This window comes from Somniosus microcephalus, chromosome 12 (assembly GCF_052327205.1).
Source record: "Somniosus microcephalus isolate GS21.2 chromosome 12, FLI_Smic_1.0, whole genome shotgun sequence".
In the NCBI taxonomy this organism is placed as follows: Eukaryota; Metazoa; Chordata; class Chondrichthyes; order Squaliformes; family Somniosidae; genus Somniosus; species Somniosus microcephalus.
Genome location: NC_140998.1, coordinates 174,994,470 through 175,010,206, shown reverse-complemented (window position 1 = coordinate 175,010,206; position 15,737 = coordinate 174,994,470). Strand labels below are relative to the sequence as shown.

At 53.0% G+C, this 15,737-nt stretch overlaps 1 protein-coding gene across 3 annotated transcripts in view; it reads left to right on the top strand.

Moving 5' to 3' along the window:
• lipeb (lipase, hormone-sensitive b) overlaps positions 1 to 15,737 on the top strand; it is a 576,644-nt gene that overhangs the window by 129,543 nt on the left and 431,364 nt on the right. For 2 of the 3 annotated variants that reach the window (XM_086003860.1, XM_086003862.1), the window contains exons 3-4: positions 8,866 to 8,956; positions 13,741 to 13,767. In XM_086003860.1, coding sequence (XP_085859986.1) covers positions 8,866 to 8,956; positions 13,741 to 13,767 — 118 coding nt within the window. The remainder of the gene's footprint in view (positions 1 to 8,865; positions 8,957 to 13,740; positions 13,768 to 15,737) is intronic. The other variant, XM_086003861.1, reaches the window with a different exon arrangement.

The window sequence follows — 15,737 nt, the reverse complement described above, 5'->3', positions numbered from 1 at the left end:
CCTCCCTAAACCTCTCCGCCTCTTTCTCCTCCTTCATACCTACCTCTTTGACCAAGCTTTTGGTCACCTGCCCTAATATTGCCTTAAATTTTGTCTGATTACGCTCCGGTGAATGTTTTACTATTTTAAAGGTGCTCTAAAAATGCAAGTTGTTGTTGGTTGAGGGAGGTGAAGAGGCGGAGAGGTTTAGGAAGGGGATTCCAGATTTCAGGACCTAGGAGACTGCCAATGGTGGGGCGAGGGGAGGGATGCATGAGCAGGCAGAGGAATGGGGAGTCTGGTGAGGTTATAGGGCTGGAGGAGGTTACAGAGCTAGCGAGGGGGGAAGGCCACGGAGGAATGAGAATTGTAACTGAGGAATTGGGGGATAAAGTTCATATCATGGTGGCTGATTATGCTTTGAATCTCGCGCTCTGCTTCTCCTACCCCGCTTTGCTCAGAATGCCTCCACGTCACGGATTCCCTTCATCTATATATATAAACGGATACTTCTTTCTGTCTGTCTATCTGTCTGTCTGTCCTCACGTGTGCGTCTGTCCGGCTATGTGTTCGAAAGTTATAGAGCTTACCTACGCGTGCGTTACGTCGAAAGAAAGCTTACCTTTCCGAAACGGTGGTAAGCGTATTTACGTGTCGGCCGGACAAAAATCGCACCCGCGGTATCCGAAAACGTTCAAAATTCCGCTCATTAGCATCTCATTATCCGCTCATTAGCGACAGAGTGACCTCGAGGTCGACCAATCGTACGCCGGGTTCCTGGCGCGTGCGGCCGGGCCCTCCTACGGTCGAGTGACGGGACGATTGACCAATCTTACGCTTTGGGCCTTATCGTTCTGAACCGAGGTGAGTCGCCGCCATCTTGATTCCAAACTTTTCCTTTCTTTTTCCTGCTTTCTGCGTCTTTCAAAAAAACGTTGCTTTTAAAACACATATTGTTTTTTAAAAACGTTAATTACTTTCTAAATCTTTTACCTAATCTCATTAATTTTCCTACCTTTCCCCGTTTTTCCAGGTAGGCCTCGAAGCCTCGGCCTCTCCTCTGCACCCACGCCCGAGCTAGGCACCTCCCGGCCCCAGTCAACAAGCGGCCCCCGATCGCCGCCATCTTTGTGAAGGCTGGAGGGGCGGGCCTCAGCCGAGCGCCGCTACCTTAGTAAAGGGTGCGCGCGCAGCAGGAGCAGCTGAGACGCGGCGTCTCGCTCTGTTCCCCGCTCGGCTCGGGCGGGGCGGGGCTCTCGGGAGTGGCTTGGAGAGCGGGAAGGGTTACCCCGGCAACCGGGCCCGCCGGCCGTCTCTCACAGCCGCAATCGACGCTCTTCAAGCCAGCTCGGGAGGGCGGGGCCATGTCAGTGCGTGGGGCGGCACGGAGCTCCGTGGAGCCATCGCCGGCGCTGGGCTCGGGTGCTTTGTGGCCTGCGGCCCGAACAGCAGCTGCGGACCTCGAGCTGACCGGGGTGCTGGACTCGGCTGGGCCATGTCTTTGCGGGTGTTCGCCTCGGCCAACGGCATCAGGGTGACGGCCGAGGCCGCCAAAAGCGTCCACGGGAACGCGTTCATCCACATGCCCGGGCCCCGGGGCGGAAAGAGGGATTGGAGCGGGGGATGAGGGCTTCGGGCAGGGGAGAGGGAGAGGGAGGAGGAGGAGGTAGGGAGGTGGTGAGATGGGAGGGGAGGGGGAGAGGGGGGAGAGGGGAGAGGGAGGGAGGAGAGGGGGGAAGAGGTAGGAGGGGGAGGAGGGGAGAGGGAGGGAGAAGGGGGGAAGAGGTAGGAGGGGGAGGGGGGGAAGAGGTGGGGGGGAAGAGGTAGGAGGGGGAGGGGGGGAAGAGGTGGGGGGGGAAGAGGTGGGTTGGGGGAAGAGGTGGGGGGGGGAAGAGGGGGGGAGGGGGGTGAAGGGGGGGAGAAGAGGTAGGAGGGGGAGGGGGGGAAGAGGTCGGAGGGAGTCGGCGTTTCATCAATTAGGGGCATTTCCTAATTAAGAAAAAGTCACAGAAACGGATACAGATTTATTGGCATCATTCGAACAACCAGCAAAGATTCAGCATCAAACTATGTCTGAGTTTCTGCTTCACACAGGCGGTCAGAAGCTGCAACGTAAGACTTCAAGCATTACTAACTACACCCTGGATCCCAAATATTAACCAGAATTATCTATATATATAAAGCGGCTCTTCTGTCTGTCCCGATGTCTGTCTGTCCGTTCTCTATACGTTTGAAAGTTACAGAGCGTACCGACGCGCGCGTCACCTCAAAAGAAAGCTTGCGATTCCGGACCGGTTATAGGCGTATTTACGTTTCGGCCGGACAAAAATCCCGCCCGCGGTATCCCAAAAACTTTCAGCGTTCCGCTCATTAGCATCTCATTAGCGACCGTGTGACGTCGAGGTCGACCAATCGGATGGCGGGTTCCTTCCTACAGTTGAGTGTCGAGTGACTCGACGATTGACCAATCCTACGCTTCGGTGACCTGACCGGTCGACCAATCGGTGCGTGTGTGGGCGGGCCTTATCCTTCTGAACCGAGGTGAGTGGCCGCCATCTTGATTTTTCACAATTTTTTCCCCCACACTTTCTGTGCGTTAGGGAACTAAGGTAAATATTTTAATGATGTGTTAGGGAATTAAATAACAATTTAATAGGGGGGGGGAGAGCCTCGGGAAATCGCGGGGGGGGGGGAGAGCCTCGGGAAATCGCGGGGGGGGGGAGAGCCTCGGGAAATCGCGGGGGGGGGGGGCGGGGAGAGCCTCGGGAAATCGCGGGGGGGGAGAGCCTCGGGAAATCGCGGGGGGGGAGAGCCTCGGGAAATCGCGGGGGGGGGGGGGGAGAGAGCCTCGGGAAATCGCGGGGGGGGGGAAGAGCCTCGGGAAATCGCGGGGGGGGGGGCGAGCCTCGGGAAATCGCGGGGCGCTCGCACCGCCCGCACTGACCCGCGCATGCGCCGCCCGCAGTGAACGCGCATGCGCCGCCCGCACTGACCGCGCATGCGCCGCCCGCACTGACCGCGCATGCGCCGCCCGCCCGCCCGCCCACAGCGGCCGTCCATCAGCCGCGCGATACGCGGGGGACCTCAGCTCCGGACCTCAGGCGCTAGGCAGGGGGAGGGGCCGGAGAGAGGGACAGAGGGGAGTGGGGGAGGAGAGGAGGGAGAGGAGGGGAGGGGAGGGAGAGGAGGGGAGGGGAGGGAGGGAGGGATAGGACAGGGAGAGGACATGACAGGGAGAGGGGGGACACACAGGGGCAGGGAGACCAAGTGCCCCAAAATTGCCCACTGACCGCGCATGCGCCGCCCGCCCGCCCACAGCGGCCGTCCATCAGCCGCGCCATACGTGGGGGACCTCAGCTCCGGACCTCAGGCGCTAGGCAGGGGGAGGGGCCGGAGAGAGGGACAGAGGGGAGTGGGGGAGCGGGGTTGGGGGGTGGGCGAGGGGAGGGAGGGAGGGAGACAGGGGAGGGAGGGGAGGGAGAGGAGGGGAGGGGAGGGGAGGGAGGGATAGGACAGGGAGAGGACATGACAGGGAGAGGGGGGACACACAGGGGCAGGGAGACCAAGCGCCCCAAAATTGCCCTCGCGCCCCAAAATTGCCCTCGCAACGCGGGGCTCCCCAGCTAGTATTCAATGTTAGTATTTTAAACTACATAAAATTTAAATGTGGAACAAGTAACAGTATTTTGAAATTATTAAATCGCAGATTAAAAGCCTTAAGAAAGTGGCTCCTGATTCCTCCAGTCAGAGGGTAGCTGGCTTCATTGTCCTATAACACAGTCATCGCAATATAACCCACGGTCACCGCGGCTGGGCTCTAAGTCCAAGCCCTTCCCCGCGGTCTCAACCGTCCCGCCGACCTCACAAAATGGCGGCCGCCCTTCACCCACCGGGCTCTGAGTCCAGCTCCTTCCCTCACTCTCACCTTCCCTCTCTCTGTCTCTCTCTCTCCTTCCCTCTCTCTCTTTCTCTCCTTCCCCCCCTCTCTCTCTCCTTCCCCCCCAGTCTCTCGCTCTCTCCTTCCCCCCCAGTCTCTCGCTCTCTCCTTACCCCCAGTCTCTCTCTCTCTCGCTCCTTCCCCCCAGTCGCTCTCTCTCTTCCCCCCAGTCGCTCTCTCTCTTCCCCCCAGTCGCTCTCTCTCTTCCCCCCAGTCGCTCTCTCTCTTCCCCCCAGTCGCTCTCTCTCTTCCCCCCAGTCGCTCTCTCTCTTCCCCCCAGTCGCTCTCTCTCTTCCCCCCAGTCGCTCTCTCTCTTCCCCCCAGTCGCTCTCTCTCTTCCCCCCAGTCGCTCTCTCTCTTCCCCCCAGTCGCTCTCTCTCTTCCCCCCAGTCGCTCTCTCTCTTCCCCCCAGTCGCTCTCTCTCTTCCCCCCAGTCGCTCTCTCTCTTCCCCCCCAGTCGCTCTCTCTCTTCCCCCCAGTCGCTCTCTCTCTTCCCCCCCGTCTTTCTCTCGCTCTCTCCTTCCCCCAAGTCTCTCTCTCTCTTCCCCCAGTCGCTCTCTCTCTCTCTTCCAACAACAACATGCCCTCGAAAAAGCCTCGGCACCGCCGGGCACTCCAGCTAGTTTAGAAATAATTGGATTCTGTTCGCCCTTCCCCGTGAGCTTTCACCTCCTCCTGTTCTTCATAGCCCAGTGATCCGATTTACTGATCGGGAGATCGGAAGTAAAATAAAAAACCAGGTCGCTGGAAAGACACAGCAGGTCTGTGGGAACCTGGGAGCGATGCCCAAGGTTGGCAGCGTGTGTACGAGTTGGCGTCCATTTCTCCTCCGACATTAGCCTGGCCTGCTGTGCAGATGAAAGGCCCCCTTTGCAGGATCCCAACCCCACCCCCTCCCATTCTCCGCATTGCAGCCTCAACATCCCCCTCCGCAGACGGAAAACCTCAAGAGAGCCGTTACATCTCTCCCTCCAGCACGCGCTCCAGTCCTGTGAGTAGGGCGCAGACCCACAACCTTCTGACATTTTATTCATTCCCAGGATGTGGGCGTCACTGGCAAGGCTGGCATTTACTGTCCATCTCCAGTCGCCCTGAGAAGGTGGTGGTGGGCCGTCTTCTTGAACCGCTGTCGCGGCTTGATGTGACTGTGAGTGTCTTGCTGGGCAAATTCACAGGGCAGTTAAGAGTTAACCACGTTGGTGTGGGCTGGAGTCACATATAGGCCAGACCAGTTGTGGTGGTTGAAGGTCAATCATCACAGCCCCAGGACATCACTGCAGGAGTTCCTCAGGGCAGTGTCCTAGGCACAACCATCTTCAGCTGCTTCATCAATGACCTTCCCTCCAACATAAGGTCAGAAATGGGGATGTTCGCCGATGACTGCACAGTGTTCAGCGCCATTCACAACTCCTCAGATAATGAAGCAGTCCATGCCCGCATGCAACAAAACCTGGACAACATTCAGGCTTGGGCTGATAAATGGCAGGTAACATTCGCGCCACAGAAGTGCCAGGCAATGACTATCTCCAACAAGCGAGAGTCTAACCACCTCCCCTTGACATTCAATGGCATTACCATCGCCGAATTCCCCACCATCAACATCCTGGGGGTCACCATTGACCAGAAACTTAACTGGACCAGCCACATAAATACTGTGGCAACAAGAGCAGGTCAGAGGCTGTGTATTCTGCGGCGAGTGTCTCACCTCCCGACTCCCCAAAACCTTTCCACCATCTACAAGGCACAAGTCAGGAGTGTGATGGAATACTCTCCACTTGCCTGGATGAGTGCGGCTCCAACAACACTCAAGAAGCTCGACACCATCCAGGACAAAGCGGCCCGCTTGATGGGCACCCCATCCACCACCTTAAACATTCACTCCCTCCACCACCGGCGCACCGTGGCTGCAGTGTGTACCATCTACAAGATGCACTGCAGCAACTCGTCAAGGCTTCTTCGGCAGCACCTCCCAAACCCGCGACCTCTACCACCTAGAAGGACAAGGGCAGCAGGCGCATGGGAACACCACCACCTCCAAGTTCCCCTCCAAGTCAAACACCATCCTGACTTAGAAATATATCGGCCGTTCCTTCATCGTCGCTGGGTCAAAATCCTGGAACTCCCTCCCTAACAGCACTGTGGGAGTACCTTCACCACACGGACTGCAGCAGTTCAAGAAGGCGGCTCACCGCCACCTTCTCAAGGGCAGTTGGGGATGGGCAATAAATGCTGGCCTTGCCAGCGACACCCACATCCCATAAACAAAAAGAAAAAAAAGGACGGCAGCTTTCCTTGCCTGAAAAGGACATTAGTGAACCAGTTGGGTTTTTGCCACAGCCCAACAGCTTCATGGTCACTCCTGTTGCCTGTATCACGAGTCCAGTAACAGAAGATAAATATAAGATAGTCCCACCAATAAATCCAACAGGAAATTCAGGAGAACCCTCTTTACCCAGAGAGTGGTGAGAATGTGCAGCTCACTACCACGGGAAGTAGTTGAGGCGAATAGCGCAGATGCATTTAAGGGGAAGGTGGATAAACACATGAGGGAGAAGGGAATCAAAGGATATACTGATGGGGTGAGATGAAGAGGGGTGGGAGGAGGCTCGTACGGAGCGTAAACACCGGCACGGACCTGATGGGCCGAATGGCCTGTTTCTGTGCTGTACTGTACATTCGATGTAATGTAATTCTTAATGTAGTAATATAACCACTGCACACCCATACTCCAAGGCAAGGGTGGTACCACAGAGCCCGCGTTTAGTTGTGGAATCATGCTGACCTCCTCTGTATCCATACGGTGCTCACATTCCACTCTCATTACCTCTCTGTACGGTTCTTTCTCACTTTCCCCCTGGCTCCGTCGCCTTGCATAGTGATGACCCTTTGAATCTAATTGTTGACTCACTTCGAATGCCCTTCAACCTGTAATCATGTCCCTCTGTTTTTACTGGCACTGTAAATCATTTTAACAATCATCGACTGTTGTGGTTTGCCTCCGTGATTCCTGCATCCTGTTTGAACCTGTTTAGAACATGTACAGCCACAGCTCATGGGAACATAGGAACAGGAGGAGGCCATTCAGTCCTTCGAGCCTGTTACACAGGAACAGGAGGAGGCCATTCAGCCCCTCGAGCCTGTTACACAGGAACAGGAGGAGGCCCATTCAGACCCTCGAGCCTGTTACATAGGAACAGGAGGAGGCCATTCCTCCCCTCGAGCTTGTTACAGAGGAACAGGAGGAGGCCCATTCCTCCCCTCGAGCCTGTTACATAGGAACAGGAGGAGGCCATTCCTCCCCTCGAGCTTGTTACATAGAAACAGGAGGAGGCCATTCAGACCCTCGAGCCTGTTACACAGGAGCAGGAAGAAGCCATTCAGCCCCTCGAGCCTGGTTACACAGGAACAGGAGGAGGTCCATTCAGCCCCTCGAGCCTGTTACACAGGAACAGGAGGAGGCCGTTCAGCCCCTCGAGCCTGTTACATAGAAGCAGGAGGAGGCCATTCAGACTCTCGAGCCTGTTGCACAGGAACTGGAGGAGGCCCATTCAGACCCTCGAGCCTGGTACATAGAAACAGGAGGAGCCCATTGAGCTGTTCGAGCCTGTTACACAGGAGCAGGAGGAGGCCATTCAGACCCTCGAGCCTGTTACACAGGAGCAGGAGGAGGCCATTCATCCCCTCGAGCCTGTTACACAGGAACAGGAGGAGGCCATTCAGCCGCTCGAGCCTGTTACATAGAAAGAGGAGGAGGCCATTCATCCCCTCGAGCCTGTTACACAGGAACAGGAGGAGGCCATTCATCCCCTCGAGCCTGTTACACAGGAACAGGAGGAGTCCATTCAGCCCCTCGAGCCTGTTACATAGAAAGAGGAGGAGGTCATTCAGCCCCTCAAGCCTGTTACACAGGAACAGGAGGAGGCCATTCAGCCCCTCGAGCCTGTTACACAGGAACAGGAGGAGACCATTCAGCCCCTCGAGCCTGTTACACAGGAACAGGAGGAGGCCATTCAGCCCCTCGAGCCTGTTACACAGGAACAGGAGGAGGCCCATTCAGCCCCTAGAGCCTGTTTCACTATTCAATTAGATCATGGCTGATCTGTATCTTAACCCCATCTACCCACTTTGGTTCCATAACCCTTAATACCCTTACCCAACAAAAATCTACCGATCTCCGTTTTGAAATTTGCAATTGACCCCCGGCCTCAACAGCTTTTTGGGGGGGAGAGTTCCAGATTTCCACCACCCTTTGTGTGAAGAAGTGCTTCATGACATCACCCCTGGCACTAAGTTTAAGGTGATGCCCCCTTGTTCTGGACTCCCCCCACCAGAGGAAATAGTTTCTCTCTCTACCCCATCAACTCCTTTAATCATCTTAAACAGCTCGATTGGATCACCTCTTAATTTTCTAAACTCGAGGGAATACAAGCTCAGTCTGTGCAACCTCTCCTCGTGATTTAACCCTTTTAACCCCGGTATCATTCTGGTGAGTCTGCGCTGCTCCCCCTCCAAGGCCAACATATCCTCCCTGAGGTGCGGGGCCCAGGACTGAACACAGAGATTGATTGCTATGGTTAGTCAAAATTCCACTATCATTGTCTTATGCGACTATGGGATGGCAGAAAGCCAATGAGGTAGACCTGGGCCTTTTTTTGTCTAGCAATTCCAATCATCCTGTGAAAAAGTTCTTCCTGATTTTTGCTGCAGTTCGGCCGAGCTCTCATTGTAAGATTGTGCCCCTTGTTCTTGATTGCCCACCAGAGGAAACCGCTTCCCTGGATCTCCCCTATCAAATTCCTTTAACATTATAATTGAGCCCTTTGCCCACAGCGTGCCCTCTGTGAAAAGAGCCGTGTGCGATGCCGACCATTTCTCCACAGGGCCGGGTCCCCCTGGCGGCATTTCGGTTGCTTGGGTTGCTTCTGACCTTTGCCTCTTGTTCCTTGCAGTTTACCCCTGCCATCCGGCCCTTCCTACAAACCATCTCAATCGGCCTGGTGTCGTTCGGGGAAAACTACAGAAGACATGAAACCAGCCTGGGTAAGGAGCGTGTGTTGGCGTGTGAGTGTGTTCGCCCGTGTATGTGTTTGTGCACATCAGTTTGCACACGTGTGTTTGCACATGTGTTTGCGTGTGTCTGCCTGTCTGCCATGTGTGTGCACGTGTGTGTGTGTGTGTTTGCTGTGTGGGTGTCTGTGTGTTTGCATGTCTGTGTATGTTTGTACACGTATGGGTGTCGTGTGTTTGCAACTGTGTGTGTGTCTGCCGCACGTGTGTGAGTGTTTTTGTCATGTGCGCTGTCTACATTGTGTGTGTGTGTGTGTGTGTTTGTGGTTTGCGCTGTATCCATTGTGTGTGTGTGTCTATCTCCATGTGTGTGTGTGTGTGTGTGTGTGTGTGTGTGTGTGTTTGTGGTGTGCGCTGTATCCATTGTGTGTGTGTGTTGTGTGTTTGTGGTGTGTGCTGTATCCATTGTGTGTGTGTGTGTGTCTATCTCCATGTCTGTGTGTGTCTGTTTTTGGTTCTTGTGATAAAAGAGACAAACTCCAGTGATCAAATTGTGGCTGAATACTGAAAGCCCGCCAGTATCGATTTATAAACCCCTGCGGGTGCTCACACATTCCCTTACTGTCTGAAACCACAATGCCCGCAGGAAGTTCCCTGGACCTGTGTGCCATGGCCTGTTTACCAGCCCCACTATCCTGTATCCACAGGCCCGCCACACACAGCTGGCTCCGGACCTGTCCAGCAAGCTAGCTTCTCGCTGCTCCATTTAATCACTCTCAGGGCAAGCTTGGAGCTGTAATGGCAGGAATCAGAACTGGAAAAAAGCAGGGAATGGAACAGGTTTTTAAGCAAGTGTAGTGGCTGGGAAATGGGGGAGGGGATGAAAGAACAAAAGGGAAGGCCTGTGATAGGCTGGAAGGCAGGAGAGATTAAGAGACATTGAGAGACATTAAAATGGGCCAGAAATTCGGGTCCCCACGGGTGAGTACGCGCTGGGTACTCACGCGTAGGGCGAACGAAAGTACTGGTTTCGTGCATGCACTGCGCATGCGCGGGAAACCGGAACTTCCGTTCCCTTAAAGGAAGGGGTTCACAGGTCAAACGCGTACGGCGGAGAGGCAGCGCGTACGCCTGGAACTTCCGTTTTTTTTTACAGATTTCTCTGGGAGGTTAAGTCTCCAGCAGCTGCGCGTTTTAAAAAGCAGTCGCAAGGCCTGCTTTTAACAAGGTAAGTGGTGAATTAAGTAAAATTAAAACATTTTTCCACAGGTTTATTATTTTTAAATACTTTAAAGAAAGGTAAGTTTATTTTTAGCCCTGTTAAAAACTGTAATTAATTTTTTCAAAAATTTAAATTATTGTTTAAAAGAGTTATTTTATGTAATTTATAGTTATTTTAAAAATGTGATTTTTTAAAAATTGGATGTTTTAGTTAGGTTTTGGGGCCGATCTCTATTCATAGATTTGACAGGTCGTCCTGTCAAATCTATGAATAGAGATTCCCTGCTCCGATTGGCTCTCCATGGCCCACGTGATCCCAGGGGACGCTTTGAACTAACTGCGCCCCTGGGATACGCAAGCACTGCACGCCGGCAGCTGGAGCAGGCCCAGGATCGGAATCCCACGCGGGCCCACAGCTCAATGGCCGGCGCGCTAGGTAAGTGCAGGTCGGAGCCTCCGACCCACATTTCTGGCCCATTGAGAGATATTCAAGGCAAAAGGGGATGGTAATGAACAGGTTAAGAAACCAAGGGTGTCTCCAGGTGAAGTGTAAACTGCGCTGGCAGAATGGAAGACCGCTGCGCTGTGGGAGAGAAGAACAGAACAAAAGTGTGGATAAAAAATCTATAGATATGTTATGATCTGAAATTGTTGAATTCTATGTTGAGTCCAGAAGGCTGTAAAGTGCCTAATTGAAAGATGAGGTGCTGTTCCTCGAGCTTACGCTGAGCTTCCATGGAACAATGCAAGGGGCCGAGGATGGTGAGGTCCGAGTGAGAATGGAGCAGTGAATTAAAGTGACAGGCGACCGGAAGCTCGGGGTCCCCCTTACGGACTGAACGGAGGTGTTCCGCAAAGCGATCGCCCAATCTGCATTTGGTCTCCCCAATGTAGAGGAGACCACATCGTGAGCAGCGAATACAGTATACTAGATTGCAAGAAGTACAAGTAAATCGCTGTTTCACCTGGAAGGGGTGTTTGGGGCCCTGGACAGTGGGAAGGGGGGAGGTATAAGGGCATGTGTTGAATCTCCTGCGCTTGCACGGGAAGGTGCCAGGCGAAGGGGAAGGGGTGCTGGGGGCGGTAGAGGAGTGGACTAGGGTGTCGCGGAGGGAGCGGTCCCTACGGAATGCTGAAAGGGGAGGTGAGGGGAAGATGCGTTTGGTGCTGGGATCACGCTGGAGGTGGTGGAAATGGCGGAGGATGATACGTTGAATGTGGAGGCTGGTGGAGTGAAAGGTGAGGACAAGGGTAACTCTATTGTGGTTCCGGGAGGGAGGGGCAGGGGTGAGGGCAGAAGTACGGGAGATAGAACAGACACGGTTAAGGGCCGTGTCAACCACTAGAGGGGAATCCTCGGTTGAGGAAAAAGGAAGACATGTCGGAAGCACTGGTATGGAAGGTGGCATCGTCAGAGCAGATGCGGCGGAGACGGAGAAACTGGGAGAATGGAATAGAGTCCTTACAGGGTGCGGGGTGGGAGGAAGTGTAGTCCAGGTAGCTGTGGGAGTCAGTGGGCTTGTAGTGAATGTTGGTCAATAACCTATCCATGGAGATGGAGAAGTCGAGGAAGGGAAGGGAAGAGTCAGAGATGGACCATGTGAAGGTGAGGGAAGGGTGGAAATTGGAAGCAAAGTGAATGAAATTATGTAGTTCAGGGCGAGAGCAGGAAACGGCACCGATACAGTCATCAATGTACCGGAAAAAGAGATAATTCAAGGCCATCGTTTACTGTGTGCTTGCTGGTCGCTATAGCAATAGGCGCTCGCTCCCTCTGGGATCCTGGTCCCCAGAGCAATAGGCGCTCGCTCCCTCTGGGATCCTGGTCCCCAGAGCAATAGGCACTCACTTCCTCTTGGTTCCTGGTCCTATTGAATGAAGATGAAATCAGCCAGACATCCTTCTCCTGACTTTCCGGTGACCCCTGCATGAAAGTGCGGGAAGGTGACTGTGATGGCCTCCATTGTCAAATAGCCTGCGGATGCTCACAGTCTGGGCATGAAGCATGAATCCTTGAGCAGAGGAAGGAGAATTCTTTCGAGTTCTATTTAGCCATCATCCAATGGAACAGTGTCCATGATCTGACCCGTGCTGTCCCTGCCCTGGGAGTGTTTGATGGGACAGTGTAGAGGGAGCTTTACTCTGTATCTAACCCGTGCTGTACCTGCCCTGGGAGTGTTTGATGGGACAGTGTAGAGGGAGCTTTACTCTGTATCTAACCCGCGCTGTACCTGCCCTGGGAGTGTTTGATGGGACAGTGTAGAGGGAGCTTTACTCTGTATCTAACCAGTGCTGTACCTGCCCTGGGAGTGTTTGATGGGACAGTGTAGAGGGAGCTTTACTCTGTATCTAACCCATGCTGTACCTGCCCTGGGAGTGTTTGATGGGACAGTGTAGAGGGAGCTTTACTCTGTATCTAACCCCTGCTGTACCTGCCCTGGGAGTGTTTGATGGGACAGTGTAGAGGGAGCTTTACTCTGTATCTAACCCGTGCGGTACCTGCCCTGGGAGTGTTTGATGGGGCAGTGTAGAGGGAGCATTACTCTGTATCTAACCCGTGCTGTACCTGCCCTGGGAGTGTTTGATGGGACAGTGTAGAGGGAGCTTTACTCTGTATCTAACCCCGTGCTGTACCTGCCCTGGGAGTTTTTGATGGGACAGTGTAATGGGAGCTTTACTCTGTATCTAACCCGTACTGTACCTGCCCTGGGAGTGTTTGATGGGACAGTATAGAGGGAGCTTTACTCTGTATCTAACCCGTGCTGTACCTGCCCTGGGAGTGATTGATGGGACAGTGTAGAGGGAGCTTTACTCTGTATCTAACCCGTGCTGTACCTGCCCTGGGAGTGTTTGATGGGACAGTGTAGAGGGAGCTTTACTCTGTATCTAACCCCTGCTGTACCTGCCCTGGGAGTGTTTGATGGGACAGTGTAGAGGGAGCTTTACTCTGTATCTAACCCGTGCGGTACCTGCCCTGGGAGTGTTTGATGGGGCAGTGTAGAGGGAGCATTACTCTGTATCTAACCCGTGCTGTACCTGCCCTGGGAGTGTTTGATGGGACAGTGTAGAGGGAGCTTTACTCTGTATCTAACCCCGTGCTGTACCTGCCCTGGGAGTTTTTGATGGGACAGTGTAATGGGAGCTTTACTCTGTATCTAACCCGTACTGTACCTGCCCTGGGAGTGTTTGATGGGACAGTATAGAGGGAGCTTTACTCTGTATCTAACCCGTGCTGTACCTGCCCTGGGAGTGATTGATGGGACAGTGTAGAGGGAGCTTTACTCTGTATCTAACCCGTGCTGTACCTGCCCTGGGAGTGTTTGATGGGACAGTGTAGAGAGAGCTTTACTCTGTATCTAACCCGTGCTGTACCTGCCCTGGGAGTGTTTGATGGGACAGTGTAGAGAGAGCTTTACTCTGTATCTAACCCGTGCTGTTCCTGCCCTGGGAGTGCTTGATGCAGTGGAAAACTGTTCCACTTCCAGCCCAAAGTTCACGAGATGTACATTTCAATAAAGTGGAGAGGGAGCTTTGGCAGGGATTGCACAGTAACATTGAAATGCTTTGTTTCTCTTTTAACCTAATGCCTTCACTAGTGGAAGCAGGTAGCTTGCCACAGTACGGTGAGTACTTCTCCATTGTTACTATAAAAAAAATACATGTTTTGATGCTATGACACAGTGTAAGCCAATATTTAAATCAGGAGGAATGCCTGGGGGAGTTCTACTATAAAAGGCACTTTCCCCTCAGAGTCAGAAGGTCGTGGGCTCATGTCCCTCTCCAGAGACTTGAGCCCATAATGTAGGATGACACTGCCAGTGAAGTACGGAGGGAGCGCTGCATTGCTGGGGGTGCTAGCCTTTGGATAAGCCTGTCGCAGGGGCTTGGGTGGGGGCTTCCCCAGGTCTACATGGGGGCGGACCTTGGCCCAATACTCACACTGCCCACCCTCACCATTGACTCCGTCCCCCTCCCCGGCTTCTCTTCCACTGAGCCAGGCTGTTAGTAAGGCTGACCTGTGCTTTAAACTGAACACCCTGTCCACTCCCCAGACTGCTTACTTCCATCTCCGTTACATTCCCCCAGCTCCTCCTGAAGCCTTCAGACACTCAAACCCTTACATGTTGGGGGGAAATGAGGAGAATTGTTTTTACGCAGCGAGTTGTTGTGATCTGGAATGCACTGCCTGAAAGGGCGGAGGAAGCAGGCTCAATAATAACTTTAACAAGGGATTTGGACAAATACTTGAAAAAGAGAAATTTGGGGAAAGAGCAGGGAGAGTGGGACTAATTGAAGAGCTCTTTCAAAGAGCCAGCACAGATGCGATGGGCTGAATGGCCTCCTTCTGTGCTGAATGATTCTATGTGCATGTCACCTCCAGACTCGACTATACCACCCTTCTGCTTTCCAGCCTCCCAACCTCCTCCCACCCTTCCCTCACTCTCATCTCTTCCTTCCTTTTCTCACTGTCCACCTTCATTGAGCTTCTCTCAAATTGCCTTCCAACATTTTGTGTTAGAAACACTGTATACATGCAGGTTGTTATTTGGAGCATAGGAACAGGAGGAGGTCATTCAGCCCCTCGAGCCTGTTCCGCCATTCAATTACATCTACCTGTAGTTACCTGGTTTCTCTCTTCCACCCTTCTTAAATAATGGAGTGACATTTGCAATTTTCCAATCGAAAGGCACAATTGCTGAATCTGGAGAATTTTGGACAACTTATAACTAACACTTCTGCAATTCCCTCACCAACTTCTTTTAATACCCTGGGGTGTAAACGATCAGGTCCTGGAGATTTGTCTATCTTAAGTCCCATTATTTTCTCCATTACCATTCTTTTAAGCATGTATTAAATTCCTCTTCTTGATTTATTTTGGTTCCCTTGTACCGACGGTGTTTCGTCCTCATTTACCAAGTCTGCCGTTTCCTTATTGTGGATTACAGTATCGTCTGCCCCTGTCTTTAAGGGGTCTTAGCCACCCTCTTTCTCTTAATATATTGATAAAAATCTTCACTGTTCGCCTTGATATCCCTTGCAAGTTTTTGCTTTCTTTCTGTCCCTCTGTTGCTTTTTATAGCTCTCCCAATCCACTGGATTTCCACTGTTCCTTGCATTTGTGTAAGCCTTTTCTTTGAGCATCATGCATCTCTCAGCTCATTTGTTGACCATGGCTGCTTAACTCCACAAATGGAGCCTTTGCCTTTAGGGGTACATGCAGGTTTTGTATTCTACCAAACGCACTGAATACCTCCCCCTGTTTGTCTGTGAATTTACCCATTAACAGTTCAGCCCAGTTCATTGCGGTCAATTCATTTCTCGTCCCTTCGAAGTATGCCTTACTTACGTTTAAACCCTTGGTTTGTGACTCTCCCTTCTCCCTCTGAAACTTGCTATCAAATGCGATTATATTGGCCCGGATTTTCCGGGGGGCCTATGACGTCTTAAGTGCCCCGCAGGTTCCGGGTTTCCGTGTGCGATGCGCCTGCGTGAAAACCCGTAACTTGCGATCTGTCGAGATTCTGCTTGACAGATCGTCCACATGCGCAGGAAATGGAAGTTTGCTGGCGCAGGGTTGGGCGAATTACCACAA